Source organism: Malaclemys terrapin, chromosome 1 (genome assembly GCF_027887155.1).
Source record: "Malaclemys terrapin pileata isolate rMalTer1 chromosome 1, rMalTer1.hap1, whole genome shotgun sequence".
Taxonomy (NCBI): domain Eukaryota; kingdom Metazoa; phylum Chordata; order Testudines; family Emydidae; genus Malaclemys; species Malaclemys terrapin.
In genome coordinates, this window is record NC_071505.1 from 235,970,169 (window position 1) to 235,994,622 (window position 24,454).

The 24,454-nt window shown below is 42.1% G+C and overlaps 1 protein-coding gene across 1 annotated transcript; it reads left to right on the forward strand.

Moving 5' to 3' along the window:
• The first annotated feature begins 2,950 nt into the window (after positions 1-2,950).
• On the forward strand, positions 2,951-13,371 carry NMS (neuromedin S). The gene is made up of 11 exons (XM_054025267.1): positions 2,951-3,028; positions 4,238-4,293; positions 4,965-5,012; positions 5,467-5,526; positions 5,619-5,645; positions 5,737-5,790; positions 7,446-7,520; positions 8,869-8,904; positions 9,313-9,354; positions 10,347-10,396; positions 13,354-13,371. Exons 1-10 carry the CDS (start codon positions 2,956-2,958, stop codon positions 10,383-10,385), a joined length of 510 nt encoding a protein of 169 aa, XP_053881242.1. The 5' UTR covers positions 2,951-2,955; the 3' UTR covers positions 10,386-10,396; positions 13,354-13,371.
• The last annotated feature ends 11,083 nt before the right edge of the window (positions 13,372-24,454 follow it).

The window sequence follows — 24,454 nt, forward strand, 5'->3', positions numbered from 1 at the left end:
CTGTACATATGCATGTGTGTAGCGGAGGACGGGGGAATTATTAACTTTAATCCTCATGCCTCTCTTTCTCCTAGTGCAGGGAGTTCAGGACCTCCAAGCAGGGATTTCATTTGTACAGTAAAATTACAGCTCATTAAATTGGCTTCGCACTGGTAAATCCATTGGCGATGCTGTATATTAAGCTAACACCATTGAAATGAAATATACAGAAGGAGAAAAACAATTCTGGTTTAAGGAAAGAGAATGTTTTAATAATTTGCCATGTGGTAAGTTTTTTGTGTTCTGTTCTTTAAATAGATGCACTCATGCTGCCCCGTTCATTATAATACTTCCATTGAGACACTACCATCCTGAGTGTTGTGACTGAAGTTTTTAATAACTAAGCTTATAACTAAGTACCTAATTTTAGCAAGGTACTTAAGCATGTGCCTAACTTTAAGCACACGAGTAACCTCATGGACTTCAATGGGCTATTCATGTACTTGAAATTAGGCAGTGTGTAAGTACTTTGCTGAATTGGGGCTATAATTAGTTGGCCAAATTAGGAGGTCTAATAGTTGAGATAGTAACTCCTGCCTGAAGAAGAATACAGTACATAGCCTGCACATTGCTTAACAAACAGGAAAATCCAAATGAGTGAAGAATCAGGCCCAGTAACTTTGGGATGGTCCCTAAAACTGAATTATGTTGTACGTGACTCAGCTTAGAAGAACATAACATCAATCAAACCAAGTAAGCTCTTAACAGTTTTCTAATTTACAATTAATTCAGTAGTTAATTGAACACTGATTCCAGAACACAGCTTTACAAAACGCATGTTCCTGTAGCCAAAGGGTGAGCGTGGTTCAAATCCTCCATTACATGACAAGAGAAACACAAGGTGAACAATAACTTTTATTTCTGGCAAAGGAAAAATGTCAAAGGAAAGAGCAGACAATTAATTTTAATATGGACAACACATCCTTCCACATTTACCAGGCCTGGTTTAGCAAGATGTTACTCCTCTTTCATGCTAGGGTGACTCCATTAAATTGCAATGACATTACACCAGAATAAAACTGGCATAAAGCTCAGACTGCCTCCTCTCAACAGCAACTCCAACCTCGTCCTGCTGTGAAAAAAAAATCTCTTCCTACTTTGCTGATAAGGATTAACAAATCCAAGCAGGCACTTGAATCCAGAATTGTACAGACCTTACCAGAAAAGCAACACACACAGTCTGCAAAAAGAGGTACTAGAATCCAGGGGTGGCAGAACTGGGCTCTGTGTGTGTGGGAAACTAGTGTCCCCCTCAATGGGAATATTGGGGGGTAGATCTGTGTTTCCATTCCTCACCAGTTCTGCCCCCATGATGTCTGGCAGAGGTGAGAGCAGATAAGTACCTGGCTATGTTCTCCACGTGTGGGTGTGGGGCAGGAGGGGGGGGGGAAATGCAAGCAAAACCCGGAGGAGGCATTGCAGCCATCACTGGCCTGTGGCACAGATGAGATCAAGGTGGCTGCTGTAGACCAGGTAGGACTCCTGGACCAGCCCAGTTCCATCTTTCAGCCACGTCCAGTCCCTGCAGAGACACCTGGCCCTGGGAAGGGGCAGGAGCTTGTGTGCCAGCTATTCGGGTGGGGCAGGTGATAGGACAAGGAAACTGGCCTCTGGGTGGGAGACATCAGTGCTCAGGGCTGTAGGAACAGCAGTAAGAACTTCCCATCCTGGAGCCGATCCCTCCCTACACAGTCTATAGCTCCTCTTGCTCCCCCTCCTATCCTTCTGTCCCGCCTGCTAGACTCATTGAAAGAAGGTAGCCTAGGAGCTAGGGTGCTTAACTGGGACTCAGAAGACCTGGGTTCTATTCTTGGCACTACATCTACCCTGTTGGATGACTTTGAGCGAGTCATTTTACTTCTCTGTGCTTATGTTTCCCTATCAATAAAATGGGAATAGTGGTACTGACATCCTTGGTAACGTACTCAGAGAGCCAGCACTATTGAAGAGCTAGGCATTCTTATTATTAAGCCAGTACTCCCATCTGTGACCTGGACCCATGCCTCTTCCTGGTGGTCAAAGCCATTGAGGAATGTGTTGGCCCAGTGCTAACAGAAACAGACATTCTAACCCCCCATGCAGGAATCATGCAGCAATCTGTCTCTTGTCCTCCAAAGAGAACAAAAATCAACACTCTGTGCCAACAACCTCATTCAGTACCATCCAGTCTTGGATCTCCCATTTCTAGTCAAGGTGATAAAGGTGATGATAGCAGACCAACTTCAACAACATCTGACCTCCACTGATATCCCAGATTCCTTCAAGCCAGATTACTGTACCAAAATAGCTGTGGAGTAGCAAAAGTGCAATAATCTCTCATCACAATAGACGGAGGTGAAACAACGATGTTGAAGATGCTCATTCTACCACTGGTTTTTACCACAAGGTACTGCTGGCCTGCCTGTGTGTCCTGACAGGAACAGAATCATGCTACTTTGGCTAATCTAATTCCTTTCTCACAGAAAGCAACTGCTCCTCCTTGCTGTCGGTTCTGGCCTGTGGAGTGTGGATGTACAACCTGTATGTAGTACAGCCTGTTTGCATGAGAGCAGTTTTCATGTAAAGCCTTTTTTATACAGAGAGAGGCAATGCGGATTCTAAACGTCTCCATTCTGTGTTCTTGGAGTCTTGACTAATGGCTGAGGTCGCGTTGCAGAGAGCGTTGATTTGAGAGATATTGCTGCATAAATAAAAGCACAGCGTGACACTTATGACTGAGAAAACCAGGCCCATGCACAGTGCTGATTGGTTCCCCTCGCAATGGGATACAACTTGTTACAAATACACGTCTCCAGTTTGGGCCAGTCGCCCACAGGCTGAGCATCCACCTTGCCATCTGAAGTCTGATGTGAAATGCTCAGGTCCTGGCAGAACAACCAAAGTCTGTCCCCAGCTGGAAGGAACCGGCGGCTGAAAATGAAACAACATCCTTCCCCCTTCCCTTTGATCTTCGCTCTCTACTGCTTCTGTGCTCTACAGTTCACCTCAGGTAAGACCCGATCTATCCCCATAACTGCCTCCTACCCTGAGCTATGTGGATAAAGAATAGTCGCTAGAACAGGACTAATACAGAAAACTTAACTAGTTCTCTCTCCCTCCCTCACACTCCTGGCTTGGCTTTGCAGTTCGGAAAAGCTAGGCTCGCTTCAGACTCGGAGAACAGCTGTTCCAAACTAATTTGAACCTGATCTCTAACATTAAGCTCTTCCAAGGAGCAGAACGTGCTGGGATGAAGGCTGCAAATAGTTTAAACAAAGGACCTGGCTATTGGCGTCCTTCCTCCCAAACCATCAGCAGCAAAAGACCGAAGGGCTGCTGCAGTTTTTAAGACTAGACAGTGCTCATTTGAAGGGGGCAGCAGGGCAGGAGGGGGCTGGGTGACATGCCCCTTACTTGATGAACGGGGGGCTCTTAGTAGGTGCACAATAGGTTCTTATCAAAGTGACCGGGACAAGTGACTTGAACATGAGAAATGGACATTTTCAATAAGCCCCGGGGGATTGGTGGGCAAAGAGGGAATGAATATAGCCCTGGGACCAGAGCCTCAGCGGAGCTACCCCCATAGACACCAGCTGTCAGTGCTAAGGGTGGACAAGAGGCTAAAACGATCAGGGAAAGTTTGAGGAAGAGAAGGCTGGGGACTGCCTCTTCTGCCGGAGCCTCTGTCCAGGGTGCTGAAGCGGGCGGGGATCTGCTCTCGGCTGCGCTCTCGGGGCATGCACGGGACCCCGCTGATGTGCCCGGTGGTGGGCACAGAGAACTGTGGGATTCGGCATCACAGCACATCCTGGGAGCAGTTTGGAGGCGTGTGTGTGCACACTCCGGATAGGCGTGGGGGCTGCCCATCCCGGCATCTAGATCTGCTCCTGTAATGCACGCCAGCCGAAGGGGGGGGGGGGGTTTGTTGGGTTATTTTTTGCTGTAGAGTTTCACATTGGAAGGATACTTTTTTTTTTTTGCTCTTTGTTGAAAAATATTTTTTAAAAGAACAAAGCCAAGCACCCCTGCTAAGCCCTCTCTCTGCCTTAGTGTTTTAACCCGGCTCGGGTTTCATTTGTACCGGAGTTGTGGACCCATTATAGCTTCCTCGTGGTCTTGGAGAATCCGCTCCCTGAATTTGTACTGGGGTAGCTTTCAAATGAAGGGCACAGTCACCCTTTTAGTGGAAATTATATTTGTGAATGCTTTATCTCAATAGGGTTTCCTCAGCCTGTCTCCCGTTCTATGGATGCGCCAGACATTCCTAAAAGCGAGGTACGAAACGTTTTCATAACATGGCAATCATAAACTGGAAGCATGTTCATAACAGTGCAGGGGACACTGAAACACGGCTGAATTACCATTAGGGAATGAGAAACCAAATACACGTGATCATTTTCCGGTTAGCCAGTGGCTAAGGGTGCATTATTAAAAACCCTTTGCTCCCCATTCTAACAACACACACATAAATATGCAGAGTGGAATAATTCAGGAGGGGGTTTAGGGCTCACCTATGCCTTTTGTAGGTCATTGACTATGCTGCAATTCTGAGAGAGAAACAAGTTTGGTATCACTTATATGGGTTTTACAAAGAAAATAAACAAGGAAATAGGACACTAAACTAATATATTACTGACTAATTTACTTACAATTTCGCTAAACTAATTGAAAATATAAGACAATGCAATGATCAAATCTAGGTTACAGTTGAGGTTGAATTGATAAATCAATGAATTAACAATAACATGAAATGGGGGAATGTCCAATCGATCATCTCCCAGTTAGCATATGTCTATAAAGCGACCTTTTGCTGCCCATTTTAACAAAATACACACATTAAGAGTATCTGAGCTGGGAAAGGCCTTGGTAGAATATTACTAACGCTAAATTTTCTCACGCTAAAATGCGGGTTTAACTGATCTTAATGTCTAATCTTTATTTTTAAGCTGGCACTATGTTTCAGTCAGTGGACAGAACTGTCTAATCAACCCCAGGTAAATGGACTTAATAATTTATTGAACTGACTCTACTCTTCCAGGTACATTGGCTATCCCATAACAATTAAAATTAGTATCTGAAATGATAAATATAAATGCCTCTTCCATCTCCTCCAAGGTGTTGAATACTCAGCTGTAATGATGTAAATGCTTCTGCTGGCTTATGTTCTATTTTCCCATAGTATCATTTAGTGAAATTCGATTGTATTTGTTTTGTATGCAGCATATGATTATGCTGACATAATTAATATACTAATATTTTTTCCTGGTATAAAATATGTCATTTTTATATCTGGTAGCTGCAGAAAGATTTACTCTGGAATAATGCCATTGGCTTCAGAATTACTCATGATTTAAACTGTTGGAGATGAAAATTAGGCTTCTTACCTCAAAAGTCATGTACAAAACATACCATAAATGAATGTATGTTTAAAAAATTATTTTTTTTTAGATCTCCAGTAAAGTAATGGATCTTTGTAATGCTATTTTTAATAGCATGCAGATAGAGGAGGTAAGGTCTAATGATTTTCTTTCCTTGAAGAAAACTTTCCCAAAGTTTTGTCCAACCAAACAGAGTTTGACTATCATCATTATCTTTACTAGGAAAACAATGAGGACATATACAAAAGAGTAAGTATTTTTCCATCTTAGTAATACATGCATATGACTTCAACCCTTAAATTCAATAAGACTATATACTAAAATTGCTCTTTTTATGCAGTTTTTATTTCACTACTCCAGAGTTCAAGAACCAACATATCCACTTAAAACTGGGGTCAGTATTTTAACATAATCATCACTTTTTCATAGCATAACTATGTGAACAAGATGCTTACTAAGTCTATGATTCAGCAATGTACTTAAGCATATGCCTAACTTTCAGCATGTGAGTAGAGTCATTGATTTCAGCGGGGGTGTCTCACGTGCTTAAGTACCTTGCTCAATCATGTATAGAAGTTCAGGCCTAAACTGAGGCCCTCAACTCATGTTGATTACAACCAATGTCAGGATCAGCCCCCAAAGCCTTTTTCTCCTAGTGCACCTTTTTGGTTAATGCTAACTATTCAAGAGGATTTACCCACAAAAATTACAGAGTTCCTTGAACCCTGTTTATATCTGAATGGCTTTAGTGAGAAAAGGATAAAATGCACCATGATTATGGAGTTTCAGACAATGTTTACTCAGATCATGTGCAATGACTTTAAAATAATTACAGGAAGTGTTTTTAAAAGGTGCTTTTCTATCTTTTCTATACTTTCTTGTCAGTTTCTTTACCTTCTAATTCCGAGCACATTTTTTAAAAAAATTGAATAAAAAAGCATTACAATATTTACATTGTATTCTAATTTACAGCCCTCCCCAAACAAAAGCAAAACAAAATAAAAACCAAACAAACATCTTTTAGACCTTGACTGTGTAGTAAATATATTTAATACAATGTTAGCTAAACCACAAACCCACAAAATGCTGATTAGGGGTTTCCCAAAGTCAGCTAGAAATTATGGGTGGAATCCTGATCCCATTGAAGTCAATGGTAGTTTTGCACTGGACTTCAGTGGATCCAAGATTTCACGCTATCTGATCATTCTTCAGGCCTAGAAGATGACCCATATTGCATCTTTCCAAGCGATGTAACTGGCCTTTGCCTCATAGCAGTTTGTGGCCACGTTTCGAGAATATGGTCTATTTGGGGCCTTATCAGAAGCTATAAGAATGGCTCAGAGCCAGGATTAGGTCCAGCTGTGAGGTGTGGAGAAGGAAGGATTCATGTGAACTCTAAACTTTGATGTCCTAATAGATCTGTGAAGCTGGACAAATCTCCCTGTCTCTGGCCCACCTGAACTTTCCCCAATACCCTGAAAACTATGGGCTAAATTCAGCCTTAGCATAAAATACCATTTCTTATTGAATAGATCCTCCTCTTACATGGTACTATGAATTTATGTGGCATCATGTGGATTAGAGTTTGATTAAGGCATTAAGATTAAATTTTATCACAAGGGATGACATCTTTGCCCCACTGAAGTCAATGGCAAAATGCCCAGTATTTCACCCAAAATGTGTAGCGTTTCTTAAAGTCACCTGAAAGAACTGGGTAGAGAGTTTAGTTTCTCCCTCCAATCTTTGTGTAAGCTTTACAGCTGGAGTTTTCAAAGGAGCCCAAGGGAGCACCCAAATCTCATTGAATTTAGGTCCTTATCTCAATTAGACTCCTTTGAAAAATTCAACCTATGATTATTACAAAGCTCTGTTAAGAAGCTCATATTTTGTAATGATTCTGCACTAAAGTAAATTAAGTTGCATTATAAATAAGTCTGATTTTTGAAGCTCCAGGCTATCAAAAACGTTTAGTCAGCAACTATGTTTGAATGTTGTGTGTCTAATTGATCTTAATACAAAACTAGTGTTCACAATATCTCTTTGTTGTAGTCTTCCCCGGTGCATCCTTTAATGCGCCTTGCTTCAAAGCTCTCTGAGAGAAGAATGAAAAGATTCCTTGATCCAGTATGCACTTGTTTCTTCCATAGTATTTTATGGCACTAAAAGTTAATTTCAATTGTTTTATAAATCATTGTCTCAATGTTCGAACTGTGAGTATCTAACAAAGGAAAATCCCCTTACTTTATATCCTGTCCTGAGTTCTCCTCTTTCCTTCTCTATTTTTTCCTTTTTTAAATTTAAATTCCTTCCCTTCCCTTTTCAACCTCACCTCCCCTTTTCTTCCTCTTGCTGTCTGTTCCCCATTTTCTGGCCCCTCTCCTCCTTTATTTTTACATCCTTGATCTAGTCTTCCATTTTACTTACTCATTTTTAAAATGACAGGTTTCAGAGTAGCAGCCGTGTTAGTCTGTATCCGCAAAAAGAACAGGAGTACTTGTGGCACCTTAGAGACTAACAAATTTATTAGAGCATAAGCTTTCGTGGACTACAGCCCACTTCTTCGGATGCATATAGAATGGAACATATATTGAGGCGATATATATGTGTGTATGTATGTATGTATGTGTGTATATATATCGCCTCAATATATGTTCCATTCTATATGCATCGGAAGAAGTGGGCTGTAGTCCACGAAAGCTTATGCTCTAATAAATTTGTTAGTCTCTAAGGTGCCACAAGTACTCCTGTTCATTTTTAAAACTTATCCCTGATAATTAAATCCAATCACTGGTGCAGTTGCTGCTGTCACTGATCTCTGCTGATGCTACTAAATGTTGTTTTTTCCATTTAAGGTCCAAAGTCAGTGGGGCTCTACAAGGGGTTGTCCTTGTCAATCAGATTGAAGAATCAGAGCCTTCACTCACGCAGGGCTTGATCTTGCTGCCGCTGAAGTCAATGGCAAAACTTGCATTGACTTCAGTAGTGCAAGACTGGTCCCAGAATGAACTACCTTCTGAAAAATAAGTACAGCATGAGCTGAGTTTAGTAGCAGCAACCCAGATTGGATTTAAAAAAAAAAATCATTGGAAATCTTAAAGATGGGGAACCAACCACATTTCAACAAGGCAAGAAAAATCAATATTACTTTGAAATCTGGTGAATGCTGTTCCTTATGTTCACTTCAGTTCAGGCACTGCATTGTTCTCAAGAGCATGACTGTCTAATTTGAATTACAGTGACAAGAATGTATTTACCTTGAAATCAGTTAAAGAAATACTTAAAATAAAGGCAGCAAATTTTGATTTGCTTCTAGATTTCCTGTAACTATCTGATTTGTGTTTAAAATTCTCACTTCCAAAAAAAAAAAAAAAAAAAAAAGATTGGAGCAATGTACTTAAACTGTACTAGAGGATTATGAAAATCTCATGAACAGCTGGATATGTTAAAACTGATATGCACTATCACCTTGCAGGAATCACAGATTGCTGCTGCAGAGTTTACCAAAAAGGTACGTTAACTTAATTTAGATTTAAAAAAAAAAAAAAAAATCAGAGACCACAGTTGTTCTGAACTAGTTCACATGCTGCTTCTGAGAAATAATCAATCACTTCTAAATCAGCCTTCAAGCTATTTTCTAAAGCCCATGCAACATCATATTTAATTATGTTTTTTTAATATATGTACATCAGGCAAAATGGATGATTCTTGACAATTCCCTCTCGGTATTAATGTTTAATCAGTAGTTCAGGTGAATGGGCACTGGGGACTAGCAGTATCTAGTTATTTGCATACTGCTGAAAAGGCTCCTGAATTATTGATGACAACAGCTCTGACAGTGACACAGAGACTTGTCAATATAGCCATACTATAGTTTAAAAATACACGTATTTTTAATGGTTTGTGTTTTATTTTACAGGATAGTGCTGGTACCATGGGACGGCCTTTTTTTCTTTTCAGGGTATCAGATTTGTCTTTTCCTTTTTACAATTTTGAATCATATACAATTTCATATAGCCATGGAAAACAATATAAAACCGTTTACATCTAAAAATTGTTGCCTGGTATTCTATAGATGTTGCAGTCTAAGGTCATTGCTTGAAAAGCTTAGGGAGTCAATGTGGTGCAGTGGTTAGAATAAAAGGTCTATAAGACTGTGAAATCCTGGGCAGTAATGGATTAAAACTTTCTGTTCTACAGGGGTGACCATTAAAATGTTATCCCTTGAGCTGTTCTACCTAGAGATAGGGTTGGGGCCAAATGTTTATTTCCTGTTAGACTGACTAGTGCACTGGCACTAAATTCAGCAGACAAACATAAGCATTAGCAGTGCATTGACCAAATGATCCAATTAACACATTCAGTGCACAACAGAGTAAAAAAAATGGAAATTATGAAAATCATCTGTGGTTAATTTTTTTCTCATTGCGACTGTTGGATCTTTGCCCAAAGTAAGTATCTTGCTGATCCTGTTCTAACCCAGATTCAGCTAGAGACACACTATGTTGACCTGGGCAAAATGTTTTTCACATGCCTCTATCAACACAACAAGAAAAATCAGTTAAAAAGAGGCCCTGACTATAACCCGGGCCCTGATTTAGCAGGATACTTAAAAATGTGCCTAGCTTCTACACAGGTCAATATTCCAAGTGATGTCAGTGGTATGATTCACATGATCAGAGTTAGGCATATGCTTTTATATCTTATTGATTGGGGCCAAGATGTTGCATAAAAAATTAATCAGATTCTTCAGTCCAGAGGCTGATTGAAGATGTTACAGACCATGGGAATTCACCTACCCCATAGATAAGCCCTATTTCCACTCAAGACCCATCACCCACTTATGGTAAATTTGGAACAAGATTTTATGATTTTCCTAAATGCACTATGGGAGTCATCTTTTGCTGCATTTACTTGTCTGACCTCAATATGATTATTTAATTACATTTTCAGCCTAGAAATGGAAGAACTATCGAAGATGGTGGTGAGTAGGCCTCTGAAAGGTGATTTTAAAAGGCTTCATTCTATTTACTCAACAAATAATAATCTTTGACAGAGAAAGTGTTATTTAGAAATAATTTGTTACACGCCTAACCCCCTTCACTGCTAGCTGCTCTGCACAGGGACCAGGGCCAGCTCTAGGCACCAGCAAAGCAAGCAGTTGCTTGCGGCAGATTTCCAAGGGGCACAAGAATCCAGCATGGGAGCTGAGAACCAACAGGGGGCCCTGGGAGCTGTAGTTCCTTGGTTAGCTCCCTGCCTATAGAGCCAGCCCTGGAGCAGGGAAAGAACTACTTTTCCCAGCATTCCCTTGGCCACTAGCAACAGGAAAGGGAGGGGGAAGGAGTATGGAACTGAAATCTGCAGCTTGCTGTGAATGGTAGGAACAGAGCCAGCTCTAGGTTTTTTGCCGTCCCCCCCCCCCCCGCCCTGGGCTCCCCCTGCACCCCTGTATTGCCCCAGCCCTGGACTCTCCCCCGCCCACACCCCCTGCTGCCCCAGCTCTGGCCCCCACCTGCACTCCCCTGCTGCCCCAGCCCTGGACTCTCTCCCCACCTGCACCTCCTGCCGACCCAGCCCTGGGCTCTTCCCCCCCCACGCATCCCCAGCCGCCCCAGCTCTGGCCCCCATCCGCACCTCCTGCCACCCAGCCCTGGGCTCTCCCCCCACCCTCACCTCCTGCTGCCCCAGTCCTGGGCTCTTCCCGCACTCCCTGCCGCCCCAGCTCTGGCCCCCATCCCCTGCTGCCCCAGCCCTGGGCTCTTCCCCCCACCCACACCTCCTGCTGCCCCAGCCCTGGGCTCTCCCCCAAAGAAGGAATTGGGGGGACTAAATGGACAGTGCACCTCTCTATCTGAAACCTAGCAAGGGAGGTATGTGGATCCCACTAGAATTTAAAATGAAAAGTAAGGGAGGGGAGGCTCTGGACCTGGGCAGCTTTAGATTCAGTACCAGGCACTTAGGAGGATTTCCACTTCTGAGCCATGGAAGCAGAAATTGACTTTTTCTTTCCAGATATAGCTAATATTCAGAAAGGGAATCTAGCACCTGCCTTCCAGATTTGAACACCCTCAGAATTCAGGAGTGCTGAAGCTCAATTTGGGCAGCTGTTACTTCATTTCCCCCAAATCAAATATACTGATCTACTGTAACTTGCTGTAGAAAAAGTAGAATAAATTGAGCAAGAAATGCTTCCCAGTGGTTATTAGGACTGGAATTGCTATTTTCAACAGCCATTGCTTTTTTAAGTTTTATTTGTTTAAAAGGAAGACCGTGATAGTGCATTCCCCATAGAAACAAAGAATGGAAAAAAGAATAATAAAGGCACCTCAGCTTTTTCTCATTTATGTAGGACAGTCTTATAATATGCATCCAGATATCCTCCAGTCACAGAAGCTGAAAATTGTTCCACTTTACTGCAGTTCTGTAACCATATGGGAACCAATCCTGTCTGTGTTCTGTGCACATCCAAAATTCCTGCTGAATGACCCACCCTGGGAGCAAGTTACGAGTGACCCAGGGCTGGGGCGGCAGGAGGGTGCAGTTGGGGGGGGGGGGGGCGGAGAGCCCAGAGCTGGGGTGGGGGGGCAGCCAAAATTTTTTTTGCTTGGGGCAGCAAAAAACCTAGAGCCGGCCCTGACAGGAACAGGTGTTTGTCTGCACAGAACCCCTTGAAGGATCAGGGGGTCTTATGTGTGCACTGTAGACAATGAAGTTGAATTTTTTTTATGAAGTGGGCTCATTATAACTTTAATGCTCTGTCAAAGAAGTAGTAATACAAGCATAAAACATTTCTACTATTTTCCTGTTCCAAACTTGGAAATACTATTATTTACACAACACCCAAAAGCATGCAAGGTGCTCCACAGAGATAAATATAAAGACAAGATCTCGGTCCTGAAATGCTTATAATCCAAAGCCACTCGATACTACATCAGAACCCACTAACATGGATCTTTGCACTCATATGGAGTCCCATTGACATTAGGATTGAGACCTAATTTTAGCTGAATAACAACAAACAATAGGGGTGGGTGTGTGAAGAAAGACAATGGGTTATAATAATAGCACATGCTCGCTCAGCTTCAGTGTGTTCACATCTTGATTGTTCTATTAAAGTCATGATTAGGTTTTAATGGTAAATTAAGTAGATATTTATCTATAAAGGAAACCACGTGCTCTTTCCTCCTCCCCCATCCTCTCCCAACCCTTCTGAACTTTTCAAAAGAAAAGGTCACTATTTTCTGTTTGTGAATTATCTGCTTCCACTGCAACTGGTAAAGCTGGTGATAAGAAAGGATGGTGACTAGAATGACAGCAACAAAAAAAAATCTACAAAAATATACTTTTGATATTAAACCATTTAAGGAAGAAACAAGCCACAAATACACTAGATGATCAATGGAGAGATGTGGAATGACCATGCCTAGAACTTTTTGGCAAAATGATTCCAACTATGGTTAGTGTAAGAACATGTTTAAACACTTTGGGTGAAATTCACCCAATGCCAGGGCCAACAGAAGGTATATGGCAACAAATAAACCCCACTCAAGTGTTATTGTGTGGACTAAAGTGTGTCTTACTGATGTGCCTCCTTTAAGGGCATCAGTTTTCACCTACTGTGCAGTGTGTCTTCTAAAGGGTCAGCTTAATGGACTGCAAAATAAACACTATGCTCCCCAGCCTTCAAGAAGAAGGCCTCCTAGATGGCGGTAGACCTTGGTGATGAAGGAAAAAGTGTGTAGGGAGGAAGGATTCATAGTGTGGGTGAAAGACCTAGACTCTGGATAGTTATTCAGACTTTTTGAGGTTCATCCACTACTACTTGCAAGGGCTAAACTTTAGTGCCATTATATTTCTAGCTTTGGGATGGAACTGACATACAAAATTGATTTTTTTCAGTACATCATTTAAGAGCTCAACACAAAGTATAGTCTTAACATGTGCTAATTTCTTTCAGAATTCCATGGAATATGAAGCTCATGGGTTGACTTAACATCTTGAAGATTTGATTTATACAAAGAAAAAAAAATCCTGTTGGACTGTGTGTCTATTGTTTTAAGTGACTCATTTGACTAGAGGCTACTATTCCATAATAAATTTGCAGTCATTAGTTACTCTGTACTTCTTTACATTTTTTCATTGTCAAGTTTTACACACACACTTCTGGTCACTGAGCAGTTATCAGCCTTTTTTATGTTACACTTCTTTGTCTGGCTCCAAAATAGAGTTCTTTATGGACAGGAAATCAAATCAAATATATTAAGATAATACACCTCTACCCCTATATAATGCTGTCCTTGGGAGCCAAAAAATCTTACTGCATTATAGGTGAAACCGCGTTATATCGAACTTGCTTTGATCTACTGGAGTGCACAGCCCTGCCCCCCCTCTCCTCCCGGAGCACTGCTTTACCGCATTATATCCAAATTTGTGTTATATCGAGTTGCATTATATTGAGGTAGAGGTGTACAATGAAGAACCATTCTCAAAATGTTTCCTCTATCATCTTTTTATGTAGGATGACTTCTGTTAGGATTATACATGATCAACATGCCCTTTTTATGACTATGCAATGTATTTTGTTTAGGATTTGAGGTACACATTGCTCTACCACAAATTGCACAGCACACAACATTTTCATAAATGAATTATCTTCTCCAAAACAAGAACAAAAAGCTGATCATGATAACTGATAGGTTCAAATAATCTACTTTGAGTGTCACTGATCAATGACAATTGTTATTGACTGACCGTATCTGACCAATTTGCCAAAATGGAAACTGTGATTTACCTTTTCCACCCTTCCCCTACTAGGCATCATAAAGAATAAATCAGGGACCAAATTATGAGATGTGCTTGTCCCTGTGCCTCAGTGGGTCACAGCTGAGAATACCAGATTCAGGATAAACTGCTGAGAAATAGGGCAGACTCACCTCAAACTGGTGGTTATTCTATCATTAGACTATACCAAGACAGTAACAAAGGTAAACTTCTGTCTCACCACACTGGTTAACAAGAGGTCAGAGATGCAGTCTCCTAAGGCATTCCAGCCCTTGTCTCACCACCCAGACACTGGACTCTATGATGAGTGGTTACTGAAAAACAATTTAATTAAATATAGGGTCCTTTTCATCCCAAGAGATCAGCCACTTAACCAGGTCAATATATAACCCGGATGTTACCAATAATCACCCTACTGCCAATCCTTTAGTAACTAAAATCTAAAGATTTAATAATAAAACGCAAGAAGAAAGTTATAAATGGTTAACAGATCATATGCATACAACCATTGCAAAGTCTTTATCTCAGGTTTGTAGCAGTGATGGAATAGAGTGCTGGCTTGTAAAGTCTCTCTGGTAATTTCCAAAAGATTGGAAAGTCTTCAGTCCATATTCAAAATACCCCTTTTAGTTCTAAATCCACAGAATCAGAGAATCAGGACAAGAAAGAGGCAAAATGGAGATATCTCAGGGGCCTTTTATATCCTCTGCCATGTGTCTGGAAATTTACCATCTCTGTTTGTGGAAAGTTATTGGGCTAAGATGGAGTCCAGGATCATGTGAGCATATCACATGTCCTTACATGCTTTAATGACTCAGAGGGGCAGCCATTGGCCATATTCTTGCTGATGCAGCTACAGGAAGAGCTGTGTGGAGAATTGATTCTTCTTAATGGCCCATCAGTCTTGAATAGACCATTCACAATGGGCTGGGAAGACTGTATGTAAAGTACCTTCTAGGTGTTACCCCAGGAACAAACACATTTGAGATACAGATATATAGCCAATATTCAAAACTTCAGATGTAGTGATGATATATGGATTTAGCCAGCATAATGGTATTTGATAGACTGTAACTTTTTCATTGACACTTTACATGACACACTTTGTATAAGATTTGTTGCAATTGTAGAACAATGATACAAAGGGTCATTCTCAATCAGACAGCATCACAGTGCTGAACATCTGAATGTTCCATTGAAGTCATGTTTTTGTGTGTGTGTGTATGTGTGTGTGTGTTTTTGTCTGTCCAGCAGCCTGTGGTATTTGTGCCCTGGGAAATAGTCAGAACTAGAGTTGAGAGGGACTACAACGCTAGAGGAATTGTATGCATAATATTAAAATATGTGGTTACCTCATCACAGTATATATGTTCTTTCATGGGGAGAAACTATCAGGTATTAAAAGGCTTTTTAATCTACTAGAGAAAGGTATAACAAGAACCAATGGCTGGAAACTGAAGCCAGACAAATTCAGATTAGAAATAAGGCACATATTTTAAACAGTGAGGGCAACTAACCATTAGAACAAACTACCAAGGGAAGTGATGGATTCTCCATGTCTTCAAATCTTTGCCTTTCTGAAAAAAAAAAAAAGCTTTAGCCAAACACAATTTTTTGAGCTTAATACAGGAGTAATTGAATGAAGTTCCCTGGCCCATGTTATATAAGACATCAGACTAGATGATCTAATGCAGTGATTCCCAAACTGGGGTTTGTGAACCCCTGGGGGTTCGCAAAATGTCACAGGGGGTTCTGAGGAAATAAATTCCCTAATGGCAGACAGCACTGTCCTTATGGTCCCCGGGCAGCACGGCACCCCTGGATTTCCAAGAGCTAAGCAGCTCAAAGCAAGCATCTCTCTCACACTGAGGAGATTTAAACTTCAAGACTCCTTATCAGAAATGGAAAGAGAGGTGGATTTTTTTTTGCTGTTTTAAAAATTAAATAGGCAGCTAGTATTGTTACTAAAATTATTATGAAGAACAAGTTTAAGCTTTGTTGTAACGTGCATTGTTTGCCTGGACTGCTCAAGACCGGAATGCTTGTGTAGGAGGAACTCTTTGAGTTGGCTTCTTAAGTACCTTCATGCAGTTTCACATCTGATACTCCTTGATGAAACATAGGAGACTTGTCTTATAACAGGCTTATTCGAAGTGATACAAGCTACGAAAGTGAGATCTTGGAAGAGTGTTGCCATTTTCATAATGTAATAAAAATACTGTAATGATAAATAATAATAAATAGTGTGTAATAAGCATGCCATAAAAACAAATTTTATATTTCCAAGATTACTGCTTTTATAATCAGGTAAAGGAGAAAATCCCTGGAAATATTCATTTTAGGAGGGGGTTCGCGAGACTTGATATTTTAGTGAAAGGGGTTCACAGGTTGTTAAAGTTTGGGAACCACTGATCTAATGATTCCTTCTGGCCCCAAATCAAACAGATTGTTGACAAATGCATGGTAATTCACATTTGAAAGAATAATTTGAACTACTCATATACAATTCTAAATTAACTGTAACATCCAGGAAAATTTCTGTGGACTGCTCAATGAACAGTGATAATCAAAAAAGAAAATATACCAAAGGAAATGTGAGGAGAAGGAGAGAAAACAATACTGAAAATATTAAAATGCCATAACATAAATAATTAAAAGGGCTTTAGACACTTGTGATCAAAATGATCAGAAGCATAGAAAGATTTCTGTAGGGAGACAGACTGAAAACATTGGTCCTCTTTTGGTAAAAGAAAAGACAAATAAGAAGGGAGAAGTATAGAAAAATAATGAATGGTGTAGAGATAATAAATTTGGTGTTCCTATTTATGGTCCCATAATAAGAGAACAAATGAAGACATTTGATTAAATTGAGAGGCAACACATTTAAGAAAGTAAAAATATATTATTTTTCTACAACACACAATTAACCTGTGTAACTCAATGCCAGAGACGTAGAGACCATGAGTTTAGTAGCATTACAATATATTAGATATTTATGATAAGAACATCATCTATTACATTCAATAGATTCAAGATACAGGAACAATAACTCATGCTTCAAGTTATGCACAAACCACTAACTGGCAGAGAGGTTAGGAAGAAAATTCTCTTATGGCCAGGTTATTCCATATTTGTTCACTATGGAATTGCTTGCACCTTCATCTTAAGCACCTGGTACAGAGACTGGGTACTGGACTAGAAGGATCAGAGCTGGTATGGCAATTCCTAGCCATATGGCAAACAAGCATGTTTTTAAAAAAGGTCTGCCTACGTTATCCTTTCATGTATTTATATTGAGCAATCCATTCAACAAACTATCAATTAAAATTCTTCACCACAGCACCTTTGCTAGATTACCAAATTCCATTATGTTGCTGCACCCGACTAAATATTAGAAAACAGTATTTTTAACATTTAGCATTTATACAGCGTACTACATCTTCAAACGTTAACTTATTAATCCCCTAATACAGAGCCCACAGTAAGGTAAACTCCCACTGACTTTAGTGAGAGTGTGACTGCTGAACTCTTGGCTAATCCCTGGTTCAGTTCCCCCACTAGATCACCAGGCTTGAGCTAAAGAGCCTAGTCTTTGTACTTGGGGACTGTAACAAGTCATCTCCTCTGCAGATGGGCCCAGAGTGGAACCAGTAAAATACACTCACCAATGGATGACAAGAGCAGCACTGGGCCCATATAATGCTACTCACAAGCCATCCAGTAAACAACACCAAATCTTTAGCTACTGTAGGTCACTTTCTCCAGTCTCCACATGCTGCAGTGAAACACATAGCCTCATTCATGATCAAGTAGCTTCTTTTACATCCCCTTTGCTCCATTTGTAACTCATATGTAGAACTGCTAAATGTCCTTTTCCCAGGCAAGAATCCCTGTCTGATTCGGCCCAGATTCAGCAAACATGGACTTAAGTGCTTTGCTGAACTGGGGTAATCATCAATTAAGGACATAACCAAACAAACATTAAAAAGTAGTAACGATGATTGGTCCAAAAAAAAAAAAAATCAGTTGAAACTTTTTCAATGGATAATTGGTTTTGCATTAAAACTGCCTGCTTTCAGTGAAAATTGTCAATGTTTTGTTTAAAAAATTAAAGAAAAAAAAGGCCCCCAAACTGAAATATTTTGATTGGGATATGCTGCTATGGTACCTAATGGGAGCTGTAGTCTGGTTGCTTATGTCCCCATCTTCCTCTGTGGGCTGGGATCTGTAGCTGAACTATATTTCCCATAATGTACCATGGCCAGGAACTCCCATGGTGCACCTTCTCCTCCAAGAAAGGAGACTAGGGGACATCGTGGGAGATGCAGTCTGATCAGGAGTCAAGTCTAAAAAGGAAAATGGGAGCATGAGGCACTGCAGAACCGAGATTTTTCAAAAGCTTGTAACTTGACCAAATATGATTGGCTTTTTCATGGGAATAGCAAAAGATGCATCCCGGCACAAAGGTCACTCCCTATGCCAAATTTTAATGTCGCTGCTCCAAAGCATAGAGGCACAAGAGTTTCTCAAAAGAAAAGGTCCCCAGAATTTTTTAACATGAGCAAATCAGTGTTTTCTTTTTCCTAGCCTCATTTTCACATTCAGTTGAACTGTTATAGATGAAATTAAAAAAAATAAAAGATAGCCTGAGTCAGATACTCAGATTGGAAAATTTCAGCCCACACAGAGTATGGCAAAGTTATATACAACTGAAAACAGGGTTTTATAATGAGAAATTTCAAGCAACTTTAACAAAATGAGATGCTACCGGTTCCACCTATAATATAGGACCCAGACCACAAAAGGCTTGATAAGTTAAAGTCATCTTCTTGAATTGCATCCAGCAACAAAGCCACTGCAGTCTATGCAGCATATTTGTGAGCAACAATACATGCCAAGGTACGTCATAATGGTGCATTGCCATACTTCAGGTGCACTGCAGGCTGATAGGCACAAGACCAAGGGCTTAGTTGTACTGCAACCCACTGGTGAATGTGTGCTACAAATTGTCGCGGGGCAAGTACACCCCATCCCACTTCTGGGGTGGGGTAGGGTCATGGTAGCCTCACAGTTAAGTTTGCCAGTCTACCCTCAGCATCGGGGCAGTGGAGCCTAGTGGACAAAATCTATAAAGTCACCCTTCCAGGTAGGACTATGGGGCCTGGTGGCCAAATTCAATTATCTGCCCTCTCCCTGAGGGCTGTGAGGCCCAACAGACAGAGTCAATATGGCTGCCCTTCTTTGCAGGGCTGTGTGGCCTGGTGGCCAGTCGGGGAAGTGAGCTGCCACCTAGGGGTCGGTGGCAGACGGGGTAGGGGGACCCAGGCCTTCCCTGCTCCACCAGGCCCCAGCCCAGGGCCCTGGCAGTGGCAAGTGTGCTTGCCACTGAGTAAGCGGGGATCTGACCAAAACACACTGGATGCCACCTGGTACAACCACTAGTCCCCCTGGGCTACTTCCTACCCTGTCTCTGATGCAGTGGTCTGGGCATCTCCAGGCTCCTCAGCCTGTGCAGCTCCCAGAGGCTCCAACCTTCCTTTGGCATCTGCAGGTGCGGGTATCTGCCTTGGTCTCAGCACCTCTAGCTTCTGCAGTCTGGGATTTCCGCAGCTCCCAGCTGGAGATTACAAGGTGCATCTTTCCTTCTCATGCATACTGGAAAGGAAGGAGAATTCTGCCAGCATTCTTCTGGAACACAGCAGCCTTTGCCTAGAACAGGGGCAGGTTTTACTTTGCATATTATTTGCAGCAATTCTCAACTTTGTAACACCAATATGCCACAGTGATGGACTCTACAGAAATGCTCATAGAGAAATAGGACATGAGCCTGATCTCCCATTGGTGTTACACCAGTTTTACTCCATTGATTTCAGTGGAGATACTCCTGATTCACAGCAGCTCAGTGAAGGCAGAATCAGGGCCATAAATCAAACAGAGGGAAGAGTGTCAGAAGAGTAAAGGGGAAATACATTTAGTGCAGCTGAATGGCTCTATGAGCTGCAGATTTGCCAAGTGAGTGAGATAAAGTTTTGTAGCAACTAAGCTAAAGTGATTAGGTCTCAACTGAGTTAATAAACAGGTCATGATAATTCCACTGGAGGAGATCTGAAAGGAAAAAAACAAAATGTGTAACAAGGAGCGATAAGAAAGCTGGGAGGTGGTGGGACAGTGACATATGACAGATGCTTAATTCTTCCTCAACAGATGTATAAATGAGCCATGTTTGACTTCTCCAGGAGCAGTATGTACCATTCTCAATGAACTTGGCTAGCACAGAATAATTTAAGCCTCATCAAGTAACCACATGATGTTGAAAGGGAGAGTGAATCACAATAAAATCAGTTTGATAGTTCAACAAGCTGTCTGAGCTTTATCCCAGATGTTTCTGAAAAACTTCAATAGTAGAACTACAATATGGGGCAAAAATCAGCAATTACTTGGCTACTTGAGGCACCTCAGTGCTTCTCTTCACATGCTTCCTTCATTCCTGCATAGACAGGACCCTGGATTCAGTTGCTTTCTGGAATGAACTTGATGAAAAAGCTTTGGACATTTCTCTTTCATTATGATCCAGAGGAAGGAAAGCTATTTCCAATTTATTAGCTTGCTTTTCTCATAGCAGCATTCCATGTAATGAAAAGTAACCCCTTTAGACTTACTACCACTTTATTATTAATTATTATTAGTAATAGCAATATTAACATAGCATCTAGGAGCCCCAGTCATGGACCAGGAACCCATCGCACTAGGCGCTGTACAAATGCAGAACAAAAAGACAGTCCCTACTGCAAAGGGCTTATAATCGAAGTATAAGACAAGAGATAGACAGACCAACAGGGGAGCATCAGGAAACAATGAGAAAATATTGGTCAGTATGACAGGGGCTCTGCACACCAGCAGCCTAGCTGGTGTCAAATTTTTGTAGGCCTCACAGCAAAAGGGGGGTTTAAGCAGAATTTTGTAGGTGGATAATGAAGCAGCTTTGCAGATGTGTACAGGAAGCACTGTTGTGCTCATTGGGTCTACAAAGTGTACCCCTAGTTTGAGCTCAATTGTAACAGTATGTGAAAGCTCATAGTGTGTTACAATAACCATGAAAAATAAGTCACCTTGTTTATGATGTTGAATTATTTTAACAAGTGCATGAGAACCAAACAAAGAAGCTAGATTAATCTAAACCAAAATATCCATGTTGATATAATTCAAGGACTGTTGAAATTATGCTTGATAAAAACTGAAGATGTGGGGCCAAAAGTTAAAAGACCAAAATCGATGTGAGGGATATTAGGCCTAATTGGTGGACAAAATAACGAGGCGGATGAACTATGCCACCTACTTTTGCCCTTTTGGGGTTTATTTAAGAGACTGAAAAAACCCCATCATCAGTTCAGTTGTCTCTCTCTATGATCTCCTGTCCCACCTTGCAACCCAGCCTATCCCCCGACCTGCCAGCACTGCAACTCATCTTGACTCATCTAGAGCAGTGCTTCTCAAAGTCGGGCCGCCACTTGTTCAGGGAAAGCCCCTGGCTGTCCGGGCTGGTTTGTTTACCTGCTGCGTCCGCAGGTTCAGCCGATCACAGCTCCCACTGGCCGTGATTCGCCGCTCCAGGCCAATGGGGGCTGCGGAAGGTCGGCCAGCACATCCCTCGGCCCGCACTGCTTCCCGCAGCCCCCATTGGCCTGGGACGGTGAACCACAGCCAGTGGGAGCCATGATAGGCTGAACCTGCGGCCACGGCAGGTAAACAAACTGGCCCAGCCCGCCAGGGGCTTTCCCTGAACAAGTGGTGGACCGGCTTTGAGAAGCACTGATCTAAAGGACTTTCTTCCTGAGAGGAAGGCCGCTGGCCTCAATCTTGTTCAAGGACATTTGTTGTCACCTGTAAGTGCTGAAAGTCATCACATTATCATGACATCCAGTCCTCAGCCCATCAGTGGGATATCTATTTTCCAGCCCTGCAGAGATGGATAAGATCCTGCATTGTTTTCCCTTCCCTTGTGTTATTATCGGCCCCCTCTTTCTTTCCGTCTACCATCTCTCTCACTCTCCTGGCTTTTCATCCCATCCTGATGTCAGCTATGCTGTATTTATCTAAGAATGTATTGTCTAAGAAGAAAAGGACCAATCAGATGACATCCCCGACCAGATTGTAAACCAGGGTCCAAGTAGCACATGTTATGGTCAACGTTCCAACCAAAACTTCTGCTTGTAACTATCCAGAGGCCCAGTGTTTCAAAACATCAACAAAAGTCGTATTTCAACCATTTTTCCATCCTGTCTCTCCTCCACTTTGTGTCTGTCTGTTAAGAACAGGATAAGTAAATGCCCTCTACACATCAGGGCCCAGAGTAAAATTAACCCTTTCCTTTCCATCAAAGAAAGGTAGTTCTAAAAATAAGAGACTGATATTTTGCCTTCAAAAGGAGAAGGTTTTGACTAAGTTTGTTTTGCATAACCATTCAGCAATTGCCATACAAAGGGTTATGTTACTTTCCTGTTCTTTCTTATGTTTAATCAACACACTTTTAATTTGAATTAATGCTTTTGGGTGTTTGCTAACTAACCAAGTAAAACCAAGGCCTCTGTTTAACCCCAAACCTACCTACTAAACCTACTGTTAATGTTGGACAGTGAAAGAGTTTATAAACACCTTTGACTCTTTAGATCTATATCAATACAACAACTTCTTACAAGCATGAGGGGCAGCATGGGAGAAAGCCTGAAGATTTAAGAAAGTTTGAAAGTTAAGTTAAGAAACTGTAGAAAGTTTGAAAATTTAACAAGTGGGCAATGGAAGCTGATATCATGGCCTGATCGGAGATGGGAGTCGACCTCTTGATAGTCTTGATAATGAGAAGAACAGGAGTACTTGTGGAACCTTAGAGACTAACAAATTTATTAGAGCATAAGCTTTCGTGGACTACAGCCCACTTAGTCCACGAAAGCTTATGCTCTAATAAATTTGTTAGTCTCTAAGGTGCCACAAGTACTCCTGTTCTTCTTTTTGCGGATACAGACTAACACGGCTGCTACTCTGAAACTTGATAATGAGAGATGATACATGTGTGGGGATAGTCCATAAAGGGCCTTGAAAGTGAATACAGCGTATGTTTGATGCAATAGAAAAGGGGGAGCCAATGGAGGGATGCAAAGAGAAAATGGTATAATCAAAGCAACAGGTTAGGAAACAGGGGTGCTGGAATAATTTGTATAGTGGGGGATCTGGGAGCCATTGAATCAAACTGTAAACCCTGTATAGGATGGAAACCACTTCAAGCCAGGGGGTGTGGCAGTACCCCCAGAACCCCTAGTTCCAGCATCTATGCTAGGAAAATGATCTTTATAGCAGCATTCTGACTGGATAAGAGCGGAGCAAGACTGCAGTTGTCCAGGCCAGAGAAAAGGGTGTTACAGTATTTGAGAGCTGGAGGAGAATTTTAGCTGTATGGATGAATAGGAAAGGCTGTATCTTAGAGATGTTATGCAGAAAGAATCAGCAAGATTTAGATATAACCTGGATGTAAGGACCTAAACAGGGGTCCGAGTCAAAGATGGACAGGTTATAGACTTGAGCAACAGGTAGGATGGTGGTGTCCGCACTGACAGAGAAAGGAGGCAGCAGGGAGGGCTTGTGATAGAATATTAAGTTCTCTATTTTAGTCATGCTCAGCTTCAGATGACAGCATGGGCAGTGAGTATAAGTTGCTTGGGGTGGCTAAGCCTCTCCAAATGTGGCAAGAAATGCCAGATGCAGCACACCTCCCTTTGGAGGCACACTGGCTCGCTGCCTTTGCAGCGCCGCTGCCGGAAGCTCCCGAGAGGTGGGGGGCCAACGGCACCCTGACTATGGATTTGCCCGGGCTCTGCTCCTGCTCCACCCCAAGGCCCAGCTCTCCCTTGGTCTCTTACCCTGTGGCCCTGCCCGTGCTGTGCCTTTTCTGCCCCTGCTCTGCCTCTTCCCCCCAAGGCCCTGCCCTCACTCCGCCTCTTCCTGCCCTTCTCCACCTCTTCCCCTGAGCCCCTCCCCACCCTCCGCTTGCTCCTCTCCGCCTCTTCTCCCAAGTCCCCCCCCTCCCCCGCCGCTGCTCACTCCTCTCCATCCCCTCCCCTGATGGAGGGGACAGAGCAAGAGCAGGAAGAGGTGGAGTGGGGGCAGGGCCTTGAGGGAAGAGGCCGAGTGGAAGTGGGGCCTTGGGGCACAGCGGGGGTGGAGCATGGGTGGGGCCTTGGGGGGAGGAGGCCAAACAGAGGCAGGGCCTCAGGGTGAAGCAGGGG